The sequence below is a fragment of the Gavia stellata genome, chromosome 18 (assembly GCF_030936135.1).
Source record: "Gavia stellata isolate bGavSte3 chromosome 18, bGavSte3.hap2, whole genome shotgun sequence".
In the NCBI taxonomy this organism is placed as follows: Eukaryota; Metazoa; Chordata; class Aves; order Gaviiformes; family Gaviidae; genus Gavia; species Gavia stellata.
In genome coordinates, this window is record NC_082611.1 from 304,369 (window position 1) to 327,012 (window position 22,644).

At 38.8% G+C, this 22,644-nt stretch overlaps 1 protein-coding gene across 2 annotated transcripts in view; it reads right to left on the reverse strand.

Annotated features, from left to right (window-relative positions):
• Window positions 1-22,038, reverse strand: part of PDPK1 (3-phosphoinositide dependent protein kinase 1) — a 31,328-nt gene extending 9,290 nt beyond the window's left edge. The window contains exons 1-5 of one of the 2 annotated variants that reach the window (XM_059826359.1): window positions 21,969-22,002; window positions 8,435-8,704; window positions 3,163-3,205; window positions 2,825-2,962; window positions 1,454-1,598 (exon numbers count right to left, since the gene is read on the reverse strand). In XM_059826359.1, coding sequence (XP_059682342.1) covers window positions 1,454-1,598; window positions 2,825-2,962; window positions 3,163-3,205; window positions 8,435-8,704; window positions 21,969-21,992 — 620 coding nt within the window. In that variant the 5' untranslated portion in view covers window positions 21,993-22,002. Of the gene's footprint in view, window positions 1-1,453; window positions 1,599-2,824; window positions 2,963-3,162; window positions 3,206-8,434; window positions 8,705-21,968 lie in introns of both variants that reach the window. The other variant, XM_059826360.1, reaches the window with a different exon arrangement.
• Between the last annotated feature and the right edge of the window lie 606 nt (window positions 22,039-22,644).

The following is a 22,644-nucleotide window of genomic DNA, read 5'->3' on the forward strand; positions in this document are numbered from 1 at the left end:
CTGTTCATTTTCCTGTAACTACTCCCAGAGACAAACAGAAAATACATAAACAGAATGGACCTTTTTAACAGTTCTACATGGGGTTTTTACATATACATATGTATGTATACATATATATATTGTACTCTATGCACACATATACATGCAGTTTATATAATATATCATATACCTATATTAATATTATATTATGGATCTAGGTTATAGCCATATATCTAGATACATAGAGAGATATATCTGTAGTACCTTTTCCAGAGTAGCCTGGCATCTTAAAGTGGTTCTATCTCATGTCATATTTCTTTAGGCAGCAGAAAATCCCAAGAGCTTTCAGGCACTGCTAAAGCTATGAACTTTTAATTGAAAAACCTTTATAATAAGTCCTCTAACTGTACAATTTCACTGTTTTCTTTTGAGCTTCTCATAGTGGCCTTCATATGAAGACAAATATAAAGCAGCTCTTTTATAATACAAGATTTCCAATATAGTCTTAGTAATACTGACAAACATGCTGTATTCATTTTATAAGCATCCTCTCAGCCTAACACATGGACTATATAATCAAAGTGAAACTGGGAGTTCTTAAACTTTTTTGTCCCCTGTATAAAATTTTATACTTTTAGTACTCTCCACATCCAACCCCCTTAGATTCTATTCCCAATTATTTCACAGAAAAGTATTAGGAAAATAATTTGTCCTTTTAAACATAACTGAAAGTAGTAATAATGCTATCAGAATTACAATCAGCCAGCTTTTTGCCAGCTAGCATCTACTGTGCCATGAACAACTGCTTAGGAACATACAGACACAATAGATTTCTTACCCAAAAAGAAGTTCTGCAGCACAGATTTCTCACACTTACAGCTTTAACTTGTTTAATAATTAAACATGAATGACAAAACATGCTTTATCCAGACAATATAATTACATCAAGAACAACTGCAAAGGTCCTATTAAAAACTTTGCTAAATTTCACCATTTACCTAGTTATTGTTCAGCTTTGTGGAAATTGTTCACTCAGTGAAAACTGACATACATTAATTTTACTTTTTTTAATGATATGCTGCATACTAATTCACACACCAGCGGAATTCTAGTTACTTTTGGTGCATAACACCACAGAAAAAAATGCAGTTAACTAAAAAGTCAGTTTCTGGTTTTAGACCAACTGATCAAACTTGAAAAAGACAAGCTCTTGGTGATGTTAATTCTAGGCCAAGAAGTTTTCTTACTTTTTCCCTGCTAGAACAGTTGGTCTAATAACTGAGATTGGCTCTCCTCCTAAAGTTTTCTTTGTTTAGCTCACCATGTTAACAACAGTACTAATGCTAATGAAATGCTATTATGCTCTCATTAGCTTTCCACAAAATCCATGTTTGCTTTAGACTTCATGAAGAACATTTCTAGAAAAAACACCTTGTGCATAATCAAATGCATGTTGGTCTCAGCTTTTTATTACCTGTGAATTATTCCTTTCCCATGCAAATACTCCAGGGCTGATACAATTTCAGCAGTATAAAACCTGGTACAGGTCTCATCAAATGAGCCAATTTTGCGTATATACTTTAGCAGCTCTCCATTTTTGGCATAGCTAAGCCCAAAATCTGAATGCAAGTATAGTTAAGGTCTATCACTAAATCATTCCAAAACAAAAATCCCCACACCTCATTCCAAATACAAGAATAATACTAAAAATACATGAACAATGGGGAAGAAGTGAAGTTGGTTAGTTTGAAACTTCACATGATAGCAACCCAAAACAGTTTCTTAAAAATATTAACAACCTAGGACACAGGTCCCAATTTCTTAGCATAGCAAAGACTACGTAAAGAGTTAAATCTATAGTTTTTCCAGACAGTCACCTGAATAATTAATTTAAACTATATACATAATTGCCTTCAAAGAGAACTATTTACAGTCATAACGAGCATTCAACCTAAGTTTAAAATTGCCCCAAAGTTCCAAAGTCAGCCCAGTGTTCAATGAGCAAATGTTTACATTACAAAAGAGAGCCCCTGTAAGTTCTGTTGGTGCATGCGTACACACACACACAATATAGGGCCTGTCAGCACTGCTAGCAGCCTCTGCGAAAAACACAACTACTTACTGACCCCAGAAATAGACTGATCTATCCTTTTGCCCTGGGCACAGCCAATTTGAAGCAGGAAGCTTAGGAGGAAATTTACATGATTAACATTTTCTTCACAAGAAAAAAAAAGCTGACTGCAAACCATTGAGCTTTCAAGATGAAACTGCTCTTTGCAATTACTGCTAGAGAGATAACTTGGGAAACAGTGGCCCAAACAGAAGAGTTTCAGCTTTCTATCATTCAGATAATTCTCTAAGAACTTTTACATAAGAAAAATGTTAATAGGTCTAATTGTTCAAATAAGAAATAGTAGTAAATATAGCCGGCTACCCCGATTTTAAACACAAGAATTCTGGTCTTTTCCTGCATGTATCAGAAATAAAACATTTCTAAAACATTTCTCATACACCCCCCAATTTTTATTTTTTTAAATTATTTTTAACTTAGATTGTTGCAAGTTGCCCTTCAGCATTTACCACATGGACAATATGAGTTACTGTTTTATTCATCTCCCCTGTCCCACCAGTCACCCACTCTTCTCTTTGAGGGGGCACACTCATTCTATTTGCTTAATTTCTATTAAAAGCATGACTTCAAAAATTGCATCGCAAACATTAAGATATTTTTAAATACCTAAAGTTATTTTCATCATTCCTGTTAGACAACGTTTCAAAGGAACCAAAACTGGGGACTGTTGCTTCTAAGAAAGTGTTACAGCAAGTTTTAGAACACAAAGGATACATAGCTTTTCATCATCCTGAAAGGTGAAGTAGAGTTTCACAAAAAAAGGGTGATCCAGGCGGGACATTACATCTCTCTCTCGTGTCACATATGGCACCTTGTTTTCTTTTATGATATGACGTTTTTCTAGAATTTTAACTTAATGAAAAAAAGACAGAGTGAAAATGCACAGAGGTACAACCAAATGAAGTCCATTTAAGTAATTTGTTTGGGGGGTTTTTTTTGGTTGAAAAAATTATCATAAAACCACTAATTCTGTCTTTTGAACAGGTGTTTTTAATAGGACTACATTGATATTGTATTTCTAAAAAGTTCATGTTGAAGGAGTCAATACTTACTGGCATATTCTCTAGAACTTGCCAATTCTCGAGCCAAGACAACCTGTTGCCACAGGAGAGAAAATATATTACAATCATTCATTCAAGATATACGCTAACATAAATTTTGATATTCCAGTAGGTATTTCGAATACTGTTTGTCCAAAATAAGCTATCACAACTGCAATCAGCAAAATATTTAAGCACGCATTCATATTATGCTGGCTTCAGCAAGACCTCTGCAGAAATTCAGTTCAGCATAACAAAGCTTATTTTGCTAAAAGACTTATACACCTGACTGGGTAATCACTGATCTACTTTTTTCCCCAGAAGAATTCTGAAGATTGTGATGTGAGTCACAGTAAATTGCCAAATCTTTCTAAAGGGAAAAAAAAAGCAACAAGTGCATTGAGGAGTATTTCTAAAAGTCTTTCACAGTACTTTTTCTTAACATAAATGGCAAAGATGGAAAGATAAAAATTATCTGAAAGATCAAAAGTAAGAAGTGAGACAGAGCTTTCAGCTATTTACAGTTTGTTAGGAAAGATTTAAAGCAAGGGAATGAGAGATTTTCCAATTAGTAGAAGCAAGGGATAAAGTTTCAGGCAAGCAGTTCTACATTTTTGAAGAGAAAAGCTTTTGGAGGAACACAAGTTAAAGCTTGTCTTCAAGAAACAACTTCTATAAAAGGAAATTTTTAAGACAATCTGAAAAGTCCTCTTGCATGAATCCGAGTAATAACCTTGTAATAACAGATGACTACAGTTTGTGTTTTTCTCATTTTAAGTTTATATCCATTCTAATACCTTGCTAGAATCTCAACATTATACTAATTTTTTTTTTAATCACTGCACCAGGCTTGCTTCTAATCCACGTCTCATTATGTTCTAACCCCTTGCAAAATCAGTTATAACAGAGTACTCCAAAATATTATTATTACATACACCCAATACTAAATGTTAGACATTTAGGAAAAAAAGCTTCTAAATAAGGCACTTTTTCAGGTCAAAGAAGTGCATGCAGTTGCATTCTTTCAGTATTACAAAATTGAAATCTCAGTTCAGTAGTAAGAGGCACCTTTAATTTTCTAAAAAAGTTCATCTTCTACAAACACACTGAAGTTCATGGTATTTGATCAATGAAAATTTCCACTAGAAACAAGCAGTCTGCTACAAGGTGCATCTCTGCATAAGGAGTTTTTAAGACCCTTCTGTGTACACAGGTAACATTATTTAAAGCTGTGCAGTCAAATGAGAATGTTCTTAACTTTTCTAATTTTTGTTGCCAAGTTTCATCAATCAAGTCTACCATTAAAGCTACTGAAAGCAGGTCACTTAAAGTCAGTTGTTAAATAAATACCCAGATACATAGAGAGCTAGCTTTCTGCATTCTGGAAATTGATACTTTTACATTTTCATAAAACAATTCAGCGTCATCAGTAAAACAAAAACCCACTAGGCAATGTTGCCTATATATACACACACAGAGTCCATAATCAGATGACAGAAGTGATCAACTGACACAGGTGAAAATATATCTTGGCTAGTAACTCTCAAACTTGAATTGAACTGTATAGCTCCAAAGACTGACTCTCCTCCAGTCCTGCACAGTAGCGATTTTTCTACCATTAGATTTCAGATGTATTACCCACATACTTAGACTGATATTAAGCAGCTGTGTTCTAAAGACACAGGATTGAGTATTTACCTCCTAGCATGAGTACTCGAGTACCCTCAAGTGCCTTCATCACTGAACAAATCAGAGTATACCATATAGCCTAATTTCCTCCTAACTAATAACCCACAAAACCCAGCAGAATCACAACAAAAAAAAGAAAAAAACACAGAGGTACATGTTAATACCATGTATCTGCTATCAGGGGCCTGAATCTTATCCACCCTACAGGAAGAAATAATATCAATAAGGAATGTAAATTCTATGGAAAGGAATTAGACCTTAGATAGGTAGATTAAAAAACCAAACCGAAAACCACAATACCAAAAGCATTCACAGAACATGTAAATGTGCAAGTTGCAAATTCAGACAACAGCAAGGCAAGAAATGTAGTTAAACGTCTCAAACTGGAGGAAAGTGAGACAAGAATAGAGAAGCCTCAGAGGCTACAAAGCAGAAATAATTGCCAACATAATTGGCAGATATCACAGCCAAGCCCAACTCTAAACTTGAACAAATACTTCAGACTGCCAGAGATTAAGTCTGCATTTAAGAACTGGTTTTGGTCAGACACTCATACTTCCTTAGAGCTCCTCCTCTTTTTAAGAGAAACCTCATTTATAGGTGGAGACAAAACCAAGAGGGGGGGGGGGGGGGGAAGTATGTACCAGCTGTATAGAAGGAGGTGAGCAGGACAACATGCCTACCCAAACATGAGAATTATAATTCTGCCAAGATGTAACAGATATTACTCTGAGAGGAGCTTGAAGCTGTCTACAAAGCAAGTAGATTTTCACTGCTTTAAAAGAACAGAGCAACAACTAGAAGGCCCTGCATTTGTGTATGTTAACATCAAGCATCGGTCCAAGAACAGTTACAGCCGCAGAAGGTGGTCCCACAAAATTGCAGAATGCTCTGAAGAAAAATCCCCTGAGGCCAGATCACGTGCATCTTTGCTGAATTTTAAATACAGCACTGGCACCAGGTAGAGTTTGCAGTAGCTTATCAGAAGTCCAAGAAAACAGAATATATTCATTATGACCCCAAGTAAATGTTGGGGTTTTGTTTTTTTTTTTTTAATCTGAAGCTGTCATTGGAGGCATGGTAATACGAAGGCCCCTGCCTTTTGAGACGCACACTTTTCAGTCAGAATATTGGTGACGATCTTAGGGAGCAGAATCAGATCTCTGAATCTACAACCATTTGTAATAAGAACAAAGCATATACTTTTTAACAAGATGTTTTGATAACAATGTGAAGTTACACACCCCACAGATCAAGAGCTCTGGTGTTGATACATCAGGGGGTTCTGCTGCCATCCAGAGGGACCTCAACAGACTGGAGAAACGGGCAGACAGGAATCATGCAGTTCCCTTTTTTGAACTACAAACTCCTCCTCCTGGGGAGGAATAATCCCATGAAGCAGTATATGCTGGGGGCTGATGGGCTGGAAAGCAGCTTTGCAGAAAAGGACCTGGGGTCCCGGTGGACACCAATCTGAACGTGAGCCAGCAATGTGCCCTTGCCACAAAGAAGGCAAATGGTATCCTGGGCTGCACTAGGAGGAATGTTGCCAATATGTTGATGGAGGTGATCCTTCCCCTCTATTCAGCACTGGTAAGATCACACCTGAACTACTGTGTCCAGGTCTGGGCTCCTCAGTAAGAGAGACATGGAGCTACTGGATAGAGTCCAGAGAAGGATTGCTAAGACTATAACAGAGTGGAGAATCTCTCATTTGAGGAAAGGCTGAGAGACATGGGATTGTTCAGCCTAGAGAAGAAAAGGCTCAGGGGAAATCTCAGCAATGTACATAAATATCTGTAGGGGAAGTGTAAAGAGGATGGAGTCAGGCTGTTTTCAGCAGTGGGCCAAACTGAAACACAGGAGGTTCCATTTGAATGCCAAGAAACACTTTTTTACTATGAGGGTGACCAAGCACTGGCACAGGCTGCCCAGAGAGTCTGTGGAATCTCCATCCTTGGCGATACCCAAAAGCTGTTCAGACACAGTTCTGGACAACTGGCTCTAGGTGGTCCTGCTTGAGCAGGGAGGTTGGATAAGACCACCTCCAGAGGTCCCTCAGTCCTTCTGTGAATCTGTAAGAGCAGCAAGCAAGTTTTCTTCCTGAAGGATGCAGTCTGCAGGCTGAAGGCTACAGTCATTAACCCGAGCTCAAAGTTTTTGAACTAAAAAAAAAATTCAGTTGCTGAAGACAGAACTGGACATTACTTTTTTTTAAATAAGCAAGTACTCTTAAGTCCCCTCCAGCAACAGTTTGTAACTTGTAACATGGAAAGAGCATAAGCAAGCATCTTCTGGACTCTGATCATTATGAAAGGTGTCCCTAAAACTACCGATCAGTTTCTAAAGTCATAGCACTGCAATAATGGTTGACAGAGGAGGTAACAGGCAGGAAGAACTAACTCCCGAACATGCTTTCTCTAGCACTGAGGCCCAGATGATTATAGTAACTGAAATTCTGCTTGTAAAACTCAAAAGAATAAGGCTACATAGGGATTAACATTTTCATGGTATTCAGTCTCTCTCCTGCTGCCCACCTAAATGCATTTTAGCTACCTAGACTTAGGACCAAAAAACCATCTACCAGTGAACAGGTAGCAGAATGCTGGAACAGAAGTTTATTCTGAGTCTAGGCCCTATGAATTTCTCTATTTACAAGCAACATGGTGCTAACTTTCAGAGACCACAAGCAGACATTAAAAGTATCTCACTGAAATAGAGTGTTCTGGTATACCCAAGAGGCAGAAACACTGTTGGATTCTTTAGGGAAACCCGCAAGTTGCAAACTATGTATTTAAGTGCAAATTACTCTTGATGACTACTAGAGGCCTGCTTACTAAACACCCCAGTAGATTGTATAGGAAGAATCAGAAAAAAACAACATTTAGAGATTAGCGACCAAAAGGTATATAGAACAAATGACATGTGAAGAAGATACAGAAATATTACTTATTTTCTTACAATGGGGCAACTACAAAAGCAACAAATGAAAGTACTAATTGCTTCACAGGTTCTTTAAGACAACACTCAAGTAATTCTTTCTTCTGCAATGCTATGGATATGAGAATTAAGTTAGAACCAATCCATTTGAGGCTACTGAATACAAAGATACTAACTGTGACTCATTAATTCCTTGAGGGTCATGACAGGAGAGGCTGAGAAAGAATATTGGAGAAGTATCACTGTTCTTACTTTCTTCCCTAACCATCTGGCAGTAGTTCCTGCCACAGACAGGACATGGCATAGAAGTTCTTACTATGACAAACTCCTAGCCCAGTTCCAATCCTTTATATCATAAAATTTTAACATAACCCATTATGCTATCAAGCCTACATTAGAAAGCAATGTATCCTAAAAATCCAAGCATCAAGTCATCAGGATACAAGGGAACTTTGATGAGTTTAAAAGGTACTTGAAAAATCAGAACCCATATTTAGTGCAACACTTAATTTTAAGTTAAACTTAAAGCCACTATGTCCCGCTCATTTACTCTTCAAGTTGTTCTCTCCAGATTTAAATCTCGGCAATTTACTTGCACAACAGATTTTGAAGTTTATCTAAGATATTTGGCACTTCTTATAAGAAGTAAAGTTACCGTTGAAAAAGATCCTTCACCCAGAATTTTTCCAAATTTGAAGTCATCAGGTCGTTTCTTTCGAGGCTGTGGAGGCTGCTGTCCTGTATGTTGCTGCAAGGAGTTTGAACTAGCTCTTGATTCAGCTGCAGTGCCCTCCATGTTAGATCCCTGTCTGCTGCCACAGGTGGAAATGACAGATGGAGTGCTGGAATCTGCTTGGTTCCTCACCATTGATGGGGATGAACAGGAGCATAACACGACGCTAGACTGGATTGGAACAGCATCATACTGAAAAGAGAAATGAAACTGTTATTCCCATACCTTCAAATAATTACCACTCACATCTGCACTTTATTTTCATACGAGCATCATATAAAGTCCTATTTGAAAGGGCTACCATTAAAATGTCTTTAGGAGGGAATGTTAGTGTTTATTTTGGAAATGGCAGCTCTTAATTTGTTAAACAACTCTGTTTAGGTCACGCTGCGCACATACATATAGCCAAAAGTCAAAAGTCTGAGTGCTACTATTCAAGAATGCTTTTTTTCAAACTCAAAAAAACCAAGCTCCCTAACACCAAGATATCAAATTTCACAGTACATTCTTGTACGAATAACATGATCTTTAAACTTTATTTCGTGCTTAGAGACTGAGCTATCTGTCTGATTTTAACAAGTAGTAGTTTTCCTGAAACTAAAAGAATTATCTAGTTATGCAATGAACACCTGTATTCACAAGTAATATTAGCTTAGAGATCCAAGTTACAATGAACTGTAAATGAACAAGTAAAGCATGAAAACTTTAATGAAGTCAAAGGATACATTCCTACATTTTTACTTGGAATCTCAGTTTCTCCAATAGTATTTCTCTTCAATACACATTGAGGAAGGACAGAAAGAAAAGAGAGAACAACATATAGAAGGCAGATCAGCTGGAGGGCTTAATAATCAGCAGTATCTAATACTTTTTTTGAAGAACACTCTTGTCCATGACCTTTTAAAACAAGGGAGATTACACTATTTAAATTGTACATATGGTCACATAAAGACATACCAAATCCCAAATGAACAACCAGATATAGGCCAGAAAACGGCAAGTACAAGAAGATACACTCCAAATACTGATTCTTGTAATGTACAAAGCAAATCATCATTTGGTACCCTTTTATCAATTTTTCCCAAGTAAGACCAAGGAAACTTGTCAAGCTGCTTTCCCTCCCTGCTGGTAATATATCTCCATTAGTCTGTCAGGTATCTGCTTCAAATGTTTTACTTGAAACTGGCCGGAACACACAGATAACAGGAGAGCTCTGCTCAACTACTTCTGACAATAAAAACTGAAATGGTATGCAAACAGAGGGAATATATAAGAAAATTAACACCAAGTCTAAGCATTATTTTTTAATCTCAGTATTCTAACATACATCCAGCAGAATGAAACTATGACAATGAAAATCTCCTAACCTCAAAAGAGATGTATTATACAACCCTGACCTAGTCTGTAACATACCTCATGTTGATATTCAGATAAATATTACTTCTGACAAAAATATTTTTTCTCATTAATTTCAATTTGATTCAGCACAATTTTCTGCATTTCTATCAGAAAGCACTTTAGAAGGGAATTGGACTTGCATTCAATCATGCATATGGGCTTACAACACCTAGCTCCCAAAACCAGCAATTACTCACTTGGCTGTGCTCTATGCAGTAGGGAAAAGCAGCCCTTATTTACTGCTAAACTTCTTTCAAAAATAAGATACAATCCGTAAATACACTTCACTTACACATTTAGTGGCATTACAGAACAATGAGACACAAACATATTTCTACTCACGCAAACGTATACTTTCTAAATTGAGACAAAGGTAGCAAGGTCAAAAAGAGTACAGCTAAAACTCTCCATTTTCTCCACTCTCATAATTGATACATAAATATCAATTCCCACAAGATTGAAAATAAATTATTATTAAGCAACTATTGTAAACAACATCTTTCAAGAAGCATAAGGGAAGATTCCCTTTCCAATCTGAGTGCAGCCTACTTGCTCCAGGATCTCTCTTGCTCTTCAAGGCTTTTTCCAAGAACTATGACTACACCAATAGGGCAGCAGACCAAGAACAGGTAACAGCTTCTTTTATTAGACCTTTGTCTGAGCTTTGTGGTACAGTGGAGACTGATGAGGAATCTGCCTATAATGATAGGTATTTGCTATATTTTGTACAGCTTTTGTGACGACAAAAGGGGGGCAAAGCTGGAGGAAGACCTGGAGACAGATGGGAGAATTTTGCTTTTCAAAAAGTTCACTGACTCCCCCAGAGAGCAGTATATGTCCTCAGAATCCGTTATGCAGCATTCTTCCCTTTGAAGAGAAGAAAGTATATTGATGCTATTATTATGAAAACAGCACATACACATTAAAGTATGTGTGCGGTAGGTCACAGTTCCTTTTATGCCTTCTATGCAGATATTTTAGCTGACACCTTCCCCAGACTAGTTATTGCCCCTAACATTCTCATAGCCCAGCTGAATCACCTTTCTTTCAGACAGCTACTCAAACAGCAGCCTGTATAATTAGAATTAAAAACAGATTGTACTCTTTTCTATCAAGAGTGCAGCAAGGCTGACACAAGCGTAACTGCTCAACAACTGAAGTGATGCCAATATAAGAAACATCCCATTAATTGAAATGTAGTAAATAAGAAACACATGCACACAGACTAAATATATTAGGATTTAAGTGATATACTGGCTCCAGTCAGGCTATTCTAGAGCAACTGAGGGTTTACAGGTAAATAAAGCAGCAGCATTGGGGGGGATCTGATTAGATTCTACAGCTAGCAAGATGACCTTGAAAAAACAAACAAACAAGAAAAAACCCACCACAAAAGCACCAGAGAGCACTGAGAAAAAGGGCGAAAAAGGTGGTGTATGCAGTATATTCCCTTGCACAGTATCTGAAACTAAGTCATAATGAATATCAAGTATAGAAAAGTCCTAAGGGAAGAAGAGACAGGAGTAAAGGACTTTGTAGGAAGAGGTTATTTCCAGCCAAAGTATAACATCAATTATTCCCCTGACTTTCTCAAAGGAAGGTCAAGATTAAGAACAAGGACAGAGGAAGATGCAATAAAGTATGAGTTACCTAAGAAATGACAGAACTATGCAACTAGGTATGTTTCACCTGAACATTTATAGAAAAGGTCACTCCTACACTTGGTCTTTCCACACTGCACGTATTCTTGTTTAGTATTTTGTGTCCTGTATTATTTACCTTCTGAGTCTTATTTTGAAAGATTCCAAAAAATATGTCTGCAGAGGCTATACATATTTCTACATGTATGTCTTCACATATGCCAGAGACAGAATACAGGCTAGCTCATCTGATCTAACCTCGTACAGCCACTCTTTTGCAAAAAATCAGATTTAAGATTCTGTTTCTGCTAGATACAGACATTTTTAGTGAGATATGAAGTCAATCACTGAAGAATTTAAAAAGCTTCTAAACTGCGTCTGCAGTTCTCAGAAGCTTGAGGATGCTCTCCTTCCAGCGATTATCAACATTTCTCAGCTGGCAAGCCAGGGAAAGCACAGACCCTCACATAGTGACAACAGACTTACCTATTGCATGTCATGGATCACGGTGGGCCACAGTGATAACCACTGACCTAATCATTCTATCTTTGCTTTTAAAAAACCAGTCTCTAATACTACCTACTTTCCCAAGCTCTTAAGGGTACTGTTTCTAATTTACTTCCATATAGAAATTGTTTCCTTCTTAGTGCAACACACTGTGAGTTTGAAAACCTAAATCAGGAAGAAAATAAAAAATCTGCTGCAGGTAAGTGGAATTACAGATCAACAGACATATCAAAATCTTCGTTAACTAATTTTCACTAAATCGCTAGAAACAGGCTTCCTTTTATTTACATGCCATGTGAACTAAGTCCTTACATTGTTCTTTTCCCCTCTTGCCTGCAAACAATAGAAATAAACTTTAAGCGAAGAAAACTTGAATCAATGCAAAAAGCCCAGTAGATACCGCTACATTTTTCCTTTTATACTTTCCTTGCTCTCCTTTGTATGAAAAGCCAGTCACAGGCAAAGCTCCCAGCTATCTAAAAGGACCCATGCTTTTTGGAATCCTTTTTGCAATTCAGCATTTTGACAACAGCACTACCACTACAACTTTTTATACATCTAAGCACATACTGTGCATCAAACAAATACCACACTGCTCTAAAGCAAGTACAACCACAACAACTGCATCTGTAATACTGAATCTCTAGCTGCATTAAGACACAGGGCAGACATGATCAGAAAAGCTCTTCCATCCCCTTACCTATAAAGCCAATTTTTTTGGAAGCAGACCTTGCTGACAGAAAGTATTATTTACGCAAAGCAACATGAGCTCGACACCTCAACTGGGACATTTATTTTGATTATAAACAATGCTGACAACTTTATAAGCTAGAACATTGGCACAATCCTCTTATGAATGTTTTTTATGGTAAACTGTATTGCAGGTCTACTAAATGAAATAATGCAGATAGACATCCATAAAACATTTGACTTGGCATTATATAACATCTGAAATACAGAATACTGTTGATTAAAATTAATATAGGACGTATTCTAAGTAAAACTGGTTAAATTCTTAAAACAACTTATAATAGTCATCCCCAAACAAGGATCTCTTCCAGTTCACCCCTGGATTGACTCTCAAACCAAAAAGGTTGAAAGAAAAAGAATAATTGCATGAATTTAAAGACTCAAAAAACCCACACACCATCTGGCAAAAAAATGTATCTCTTACTTAAAGCAATCTACAGCTTTTGGTAAATTAGACAGACAGTGAGACCTTACTTTTGTCTCTACCAAAACATTACTACAAATTAAAATATGGCCCAAGAACTTAGGCAAAATGGTGGGAAACAAGTGGACAAAGAACTTAAGCCAGTCCATACCTGAATATACAGAACTAGAAAGCATCAACTAGAAGAATCAAAGTCTTACTGCCACTAGTACTCTGCAAACATTAAGGAGAAAACCAAAACAAACTAGTTTCAGGAGAAACATCAAGACACTGAACCCCTGGAAAAACACCTAATCATCTGACTGGATTAAGCTCCTGAAGTCTGTGTTTATTAAAGAATCTGACTGTTTTATCCTTGTGGTATCAGAGAATACAGAACTCTAAAAATTAGGATCACCTAGTTCAACACAAGTCTTACTGGATAAAAGAATTACTGAGTGGTATATGTCCTAAGTGTTGGACTAAATTATAAGAAGTTCACAGACTATCATGGAGATAAACCAATACAAACATGTATGCTCTACATCCGCAAACTCTGCTTAAGAAATGATAGGATTCAGAAAGCAACATAGCAGCACTCTAGGATCGCTATGAATTAATCTTTTCACTTGCAAATGCAATTTGAGAGGCTTTCAAAACAGATACTACATGATACAGTAGAAGATACCCTCCCTGGCTGTCAGAGTATCCAATCACAGCTTTTACATCTCTGCCAAACATAGCCCTTTGATACAGAAACAGGAAGATCTTCCAAAAATCTATGAATCTAAGATTCAATGTCCAAATTAATACACTTGTCTTCAAGTAAAAATATGGAGTCCATCTATTTATCTGTGCAACTGAGGAGGAATATAGGCCTTTATTTCACATTGAGAGAAGGTAATTGCTTTCATAGGACAGGTGTTAGGTAGTTTTAGAGATAAAGCTGGCTTACTACTATTTATCAATACTGAGATTCTGCTAAAGACCGTTTGATAGGCTTGGCCTGAGAGGTTTTGTGAATTATTTTGATATTGTCATACAAGTAAAAAATTCTGAAATAGAAATTTATTTTGTATTGCTTATAATTTAAACATTGACAACCTGGGGTCTCCTAAGGATCCACCTACAAAATGCAAAGGGAAAAAATGAACAGCTAGGCAGTTATATTTAATATATTCTTTCCATGCCACACTAGTTGACAAAGATGCAGCAACTGCATCTGACATATATCTCATATTTGAAAAAGAGCATACGAAGGGGCAATTAACAGATATTATGCACAGCTTTCCCATTGGCCTCCTCACCCTCATATCCCGCAATGAAAATGTTTACCTTCTCCAGGTTCTCCAATACCTATTTGTGACAGCCTCCATTTCAAAGGCTAGAGTGCAACACATCCTGGAAGTTGCAGCATATTCCAAAAGGAAAAAGTAACTCATTAGGTCAGATACTAAGATGGGCCTGAATATATGTCCTCAAACTATTCCTCATAGTACCTAAAAGATAATGCAGGCAAAAGCAGGGTAGTTCAGCTATAAGAAACATAAGATACAAAAAAAACACTGATTCAGAATAAAAAAAATCCAACTAAAAGCCTCACCTTCCAGTGCAGGGAGCACAGTACAGGTGGCACTTCCCATTATATACCAATCCCATCCAGGAGTGGTTTGCAGGAAATGTAATTATTATCGTGTGATCCCTACCAATATTCAACACCAGTTTTCCTTTCATAAACGCTGGACACTGCTACACCAGAGTGACTGCCATGAATGAAGGCAACCCAGAACAATAATAGACGGTGTGCTTTCATAAACTGCAGTAAACATCAATTCTCATACCTTATATCCTCATGCCTATTTATGCTCTGGACTTCTGTCTAAAAATGGACTGTCAGACTTTCTGCTAAGTGACCAACAGCATCTTCTTTCTATTAACCGATTGTACATGTGTGTATAGAGAGAAAAAATATACTGACTAATTTATGAAACTCCGTTGCATGCCAGTTTCCATTTACATATGCTTAGAAGTTTGTCAGATAATCTAAAGAATGTAATAACACATCCATTTGTCAACATTATTACCACCTTTAAGGAATTCAAATATTTGCCTAAAGAAAGAGGAAATCCATTCATATGCCTTAAAAAGTGTCACTAGATGCTGTCAGACTGTCTTATCATTATAACATAAAATCAAGCATGTAATGGACAAAACTCAGATTAAGCCAAACCTCACCAGTACTTCTGAATGCACTACACAACTAGTAACCTGTTTACCCACTTAACAGATTAACTTTGACTTTAATACATACAGCTATATTAAAAAAATTAAAACACCATAGTAATTGGGAGGTATTTAAAAACTCGTACTCTGCTCACACTTTCAGCTTGATAGAAGATTACGTATCTCCCCAATCAGGAAGGAATACCACTAGACTGGAACAGTAAGGAAATCAGACTTAGAAGTATGCTTTCACATTCTGAAATCTGAGGAAAAAATTGCCAAAGACTTTAAAGAACCACACTCAACAGTCATTCATTGAAAAGAAGGAACACTTTTCAAAAAACTTATTCTAACTGAATACTACATTGGCAAATACCTAGTCTTCTCTGGGATTAAAACTTTAAGTCATACTTTAATGACTTATCTCTGTGCAGCACAGCACGCAAAATGTAGTGTTAATGCAAAATGTAGTGTTAAAAAATCTAGTCAAAAAATTAATCTGATCAAAACGGATTATATTAAGGCATTTAAAAATCTCCTGGTTTTAGGTACAAAGCAGTTAACTAAACAAGCTGTTTAATCTTCAACATATCACAAGAAGTGAAGTTAATATTGAAATGACAGATCTTGTTCAACCTTTCTTAAGGCAGATAATTCAAATGTCTAACACAAAATCATAACTAATAAAATCAATAGGCATTTCTAAAAACAAACACCCCTCTCCAAAAAACAAACCAGGCACTTATTAAAAACAGTACTAGGTTACAAAGATGTCGAAGATATTTTCCCAGGACAACAGGATGTTTTTTTCTACAGAGAAGTTCTCTGAAGATCGTAGTAAGCCATTTTCTTCAGATTACAGTAAACAAACCCTACTCCAAGTATTAGTTATTTGTAGATATTAAAAAGGCATTAACATCAAACATTAATCTTCTGTAGCACAGTGGTTTGCATTTATGTTGTGTAGAGCTGCATCAGCACTCTTTCAAACCTCATCATCAAATGGTATGCAAAGATTACTGTAGAGAACTTAAGATCCAGCTCATAACACAAGTTGCCCATCAACTCCACATGTCTTGACAAAGCCAACCATTACAGTCACCAAAACAGTCTGAAACCAAACAATTTGTCAAAATCTATACTTCAATCAAGGTTCATAAATGGTTACCAATTGCTACATTTAAAAGGGCAGATTGAAATATCATATTTCAATTATGAAAGCTATTTTAACACAACTTTATTTTGCAAAAGAATCTGAAGTCATACATCTATCTGGAGTGAAATTTTTTGATCTCAGAAGTTGCCACATGAAAAATCTGTTGCTTAATAGACCATTTTTATGAATAAACCATGCAAATTTCAAAAGCATTCAGTTGTATAAAAGGAGGATTTTTTTGTTTTTTAAACAGACTGCCATGCTAACTGATCCACCAAAACAACTATGCTCACCTTCGTGCCCAGTGTCATTTGAAACCTCTCAAATGCTGGTAGGTGAGCACTTATTGCAGCGCTGCATAAAACTGTTCCCCCCCAAAAAATCTCTTAAAGTATCTTGATGGAAATGACCATCATTTAAAAGAAAAGACGACTTCTTTAAAAATAATGTCCTGGTAATACATTTCGAGATTAAAGATTGTAAGTGTTAATGGAAGGGAAAAGCTTGGAGCAAATAAATCTTCAAAGACACTATTCTACCTGAACTGTCTGGGACCTTTGCAATAGTGGGAAACAGAAGTATGAAAAGAATTCAAGTTGATGTAGTCTGCTTGATATATTAACAGCTCTAATACAATTTCAAGAAAATTACAGTAATATGAAGGTAATGTTGAAAATACTTGTAATAAATCATCATAAGATACAGTTATTATTTCAGAGGAAATACATATAAAGCCCTGGCTAAGCCTGACATAATACCATGCTCTAATAATGTATGAGAATTTGATTAGTAAAACTGTTTTTTTTCAGGGACTTTTTATTACTGTAAGGCACAAGTAGGTTGTTAAAAAAGACTCTAGTAACTAGCTGGCAGTTTGTCTGCCTCATGTTCAAAATCAATTTTGGAAGATACAAGTCCTGTCTTCAAAACATAATCAAGAAGATTAACTTCTAAGAAGAATCAAAATTAATTGATTTTTCTTCTTAAGCTTTCTGGATGGACATCCTCACGAAGTTCATGGTATACAAAGAAGTGTTTTAAAGTTTTGGGAGACATACTCTATTGTTCATATAAAATAACCTCAAAACACCAGAAACAAAGCTCAACTCTTGACACCCTACCTCCTTCATAACTAAACTGATCACCTACCACCAGTTCCTTACTTTCTGCAGTAAATCTATAACACAGTTTATCCATAAGTGAGTAGTGAGGAACAGATTCATGTTATATCAGCAAAAATATAACCAATAGGCTCAAGGATTTGGAAGCACAGAGAACATCTCTACGTTGTTACATTGTTTTGACTCTTTTAAGGAATAAAGGTATTTCATCCACAAGACTGATTTTGTTTCTACAGAAATGAATTTCTCATGTACAGAGCAACGTTGACCCAAACATTTTACTTAATGCAAATGCCTTTTTCTAAATTTGACAACCTTACACATACGGTGGTATTTCCTGCAACTAATTTCCAGGATTCTAACTGCAAATTCAGGTAGGCTAATGAAAGGATTTGGAAGAACCTGCATATCAGCCAGTTACCCTCTAACCTCCCCTACTGCTAAGCAAAACACTTAAGTTCCAAGCACCTTCAGGGGCAGAGACTATTTAAGGCCTCCTTCCACCGCCTTCCTCCCACCCCATGCCTCAAAACAGATCAGAAACAGGAAACCACAAAAATCTCTAAGAACCTGAAGTCAGCCTATGGCCCAAATAGCTATATATGTAAACAAGTCATTGAGAATTCATTTCACACAAACAGATCCAGGCCAGCTCACAAGAAAACAAAAGCCATCTGTAATCGCAATAGTCTAGATCACATTCTACACCATCAGTTATCTCATGAAGCACACCAATATTAAGAGGTGTTGTACAGGATGGATGGGGGCTCATGCTAACAAACACAAAAGGACTTCCTATACTAGGCTCCTTGCTAGCAATTCTAGGAGGCAAACAGAACAGTTTTGGGTGAAGAGGAGAGAAGCAGCCACACAGAGGTGGCAGTACGTAGATGGAGCATACAAAGGTCTGACAGCACAGTCAAGAGCTGTAAATTAAATTCCTGCAGGATTACTAAAGAACTTAACAGCAAATTTAGTACTTTCTTTTCAGAGGAATGTGCTAAGCAAGTTAATCCTTGCAATTTTTCACCATAAAGAATTATAGAGTATTTGCCAGGTGAAGTATTTACAGCTTGTCTTTTAAAGCAGAAAGAAAGTCTCAACTTCAATATTTAGTCACACAACAAACCAGTTATTTCCTACAGCACTCTTGAGTAGAATCCATAAGGTATGAAAAATAAGGTTCTAGACCAAACAGCTAACTTTGTGCATGTTGTATTCAGTCCTTTCATGAAAAAAAAAAAATCAGCTCCTTCCCCTTTTTTTTGCTTCTTTATTACATATACATACTCTAACTGCGGCACCTGCAAAAAAGTTTTCCCATTTGAAATATCAGAAACAATAACTCCTTGGCTTCATACAAATTCTTCAGGAAGCTCCAATATGGAGAAGGATTTTATCTTTCAAACATAGTGTTTTCTGAATTAAGTTTTTATCTTTCCATATTAAAAAGTAATTTCTCACTTGCATATTTTCTGATGCCATAAATATGCTAGTTCTACAGCAATCCATACAGCTTTTCTGGAAAAAAAAATTTAGATAAAATACAAGTTTACTGTTAAAAAACGGGGATTACTAAAATATTTCACATCTTCATAGATGTGATATTTTCATTACTTTGCCAGTTTAGTACTTTTTTTTCAGTCTAACAAAGTGACCGTGCCCCTGGTTTCATGCCTTCTGTACCAAAATTCCTGCAAGTACTTCAACAGTCAGCATCCCTTTCCAAGCTTTTCCTGCAATGCTGCCTTCCAACTGATCTGCCTTAGGGAAGTGAAATGAGCCCAAGTCTGCAGGGTGTCTTAAAATGCCCAGCTACAGCAATCTACTTGTAGAGTTTCAAGAGCTATATGAAACAGATAATACTTCTAGCGCTGTAGGTAATAAACCAATAATCCAAAGAATAATTTACTTTCAAAAAGAAGCCTACCCACACAGTGGACTCATTGCCTAGTTGAACATCACAATTATATCCAGATTATTCTCTGGATTGTCTCCTTTCCACTACTTATCCCAGTTAAAAGCCTATGCATGAGTGATGAAGACTAGTCATAGCCCTATGCTGAAAACCCAAGAGAAGAGAATATTGAGTAGACAGGTATGTAGGGAAAACCCCTCAAGCCTGTCTGAAAGTTTTATACCTACAAATAACTACAAACAGAACTCTTACCATAGCCTAGTCTAATTCCTAGCACAGATGCAGAACTTACTCTATTAAGAACACAGTTCTTTGAAAAGTATAGTTTATATTAGTTCCACAGGGGAAAAAAAAAAGCTAGCAGTTTTGTTCAGACATATGCATGACTATACTACAGGTTTTATCAGGTCAGAAACACTGGTAGAATCTCGTAATCGCTAGAGCAGCTAAACCTTCCAGTGAAGATGTTGCTGAAAATGAAGTCTGGAAGAATGATTATTTACATCTTCATTTTGAGAGGAAGAGCACTTCTTGACAGGACTTCTTGGAATATTCTTCAAAGCTGTGGTCTATTTCTGCCTCTCAGTCTTTTGCCTTTATAGTAATCACGGAACTCATTAATGTCATTAATTCCATCACACAAACATTAACAGTAACTTGCTCAGAGTCCCAGAAATACTAGATTTCCCATACTTGATATCATCTGACTTACAAAAAGGGTAGCTGAATCGAGCCACCTCTATCTGCTACTGCCAGTCAGCACAGACCAGAGAAATATGAAACAGGGTGGAAGAGAAGGAATTAAAAATAAGTTACCCTGAAAAAATATTTTAGTTTTAACAAAAATGGTCATCAATTTTATTCTTCATTCATTCTCTCTCTGTGTGTTTCTCTTACAGGCATGGACCTAAACTGTATATAGAAAAGGAACAGAAATGTATTTTGGAGAGAAAAACCTGGAAAGAGAGGCAACAAGCAAGGCCAGAAGCACAACGGGAAGCATACTCCCTGTTTAAAAGTGTCCAAGTAAACAGAAGTCATCTCTGATGCTGAGAAGCAGCCACATGGAGATCTATCCAGTGGCAGGAAAGCGAAACTAATTCCTTTAATAATAAAACATTGCTTTATTTCATAATCCTCGACGCAGTATTTTGTGTCCTCCCCTATAGGGCTATTCCACATAATAATAATTCTAGTCTTCAGTCAACAAATACGATTATGTGTAACACCCTGAAGAAAAGAAGCACTGAGCACAAAGAGGAGAGGACTTCCAGAATCAACGCATCTATGCCAGTCTCCATGCAAAAGACCCTCCTTAGCCAATTCCAACGGATGAAAAAGTTTTAAGTGCTGCAGAGTGGAGCTTGGCAGCCTGCAACCAACAGAAAGAACAAGAGACCCAAAAGCACAGTAGCATGCACACAAGGATAAGGACCATATATCACTGCCAGTTAGTTACAGCAACATCAATGAAAGCTGGTAGTTATTTTTGTAAAAAACACTCTTTTCATAAGGGAATTTGTAGACTAACTAAACTGTATAATCTACAACACAAACTAAGATTCGCTATTACCACTTCTGTGTATCAGCTACAACTCCATCTTATACTAGTCAGTGCTCAAAAAACATTAGAATTTTACGCTGTCAGACTAACATAAACACCCGTGTTTGAAACGGCGTTTGCCACCCTCACGATCTTTCTCACGCGTTTATTTCCACTACGAAAGAGATCGATTGCAGAGTAACAGGTGGCTCCCCCAGGGCAACAACGCCGGCTCTCCCGGCGAGAGCCGGCCCGGCAAAGCCACGCCAACGCCCCGTACCCGGAACCGAGAACGAAGCTCCGCGAGAGGCCGCGGGGCGGCTGCTTCAGCCTCAGCCTCCCTTCCTCCCGCCGCCGGGCCGCGCTCGGGGCGCCCGCCGCCGCGCTCGTCCACAGCCTCAGGGCCACGCTCCCGCCCCAGGCGCCGGCGGGGCCCTCCCGCCAGGCTCGCGGCGACCCAGGAGGCGGGGGGCGGACAGAGGACCGGGGGGCGGACAGAGGACCGGGGGGCGGACAGAGGACCGGGGGGCGGACAGAGGACCGGGGGGCGGCAGCACCGAGGCCGGCCCCACGGAGGGCAGCGCTCGCCCGGCCGCCCTCCCTGGCCGAGTGGGTAGCAGGCGGCAGAGCCGCCCGCGACAGCCCTCTACGACCCCGCCGCCCGGCAGCGTGTAGGGCATGGGTGGCCACCCCTCACGGGCCGGCCCCAGCGCCCGGGCCTACTTCTTCCCCCAGCGGACCGCGGCCGCCAGCAGTCCCGGGCGGCCGCAGCGCTGGCCACAGCACCCCGGACTCACCAGGTGGCTGCTGGTGCTGGCCATGGGCCCCACCCGGCCGGCACGGCCCGCGCTCCGATCGCCCTTTAAGATCCCAGCGCACGGCCGCCGAGCTCGAGCCAATGGGGCGCCCGCATCCTCCGCCCGTGACGTCACCCACAACAATGCCCCCCCTCCGCCGTGGGCAGGACTTCCGTGCAGTCTGCTAGCTCATTGGTGGCGCCACCTGCTACTCACGTGCGAGCCCGGACAGAGAGTCCCCCGTCAACCTCAGCGTCCTCAGCCAAGGCGAGCATGCGCAATTGTAGGTGTGACGCTGCTGGCTTCGGTTTCCCCCGGGAGGCTGAGCAGGGGGAGGGCGGGGCAGCGGGGCCGCGCGGCGTCCCCAGCCGCCACCGTGCGCTCACATCCGGGTTCGTGCCACGACGCAAGAGTGCTGTGGGAGGGGCGACGTGGTGACGTCAGGGGGGCGGGTGATGCCGGGGCGGTGCCTGGCGTCGCGGAGGGGCGTGTGGGCGCGCGGGGTTTCTCCCGTCCGCGCTGCCGGCGGCGGGGGCGCCTGCCCGTGTGAGGGCGCCTTGAGAGCGCCGACCTCTCGTCACCGCCGTGAGCTCAAATGCGTCATAAATGCAACTTCAGTACCGGTGTTCGCTCCTAAAAATGGGCCTTCCCTGGAAAAAGGGCACGTTCCCCGTGT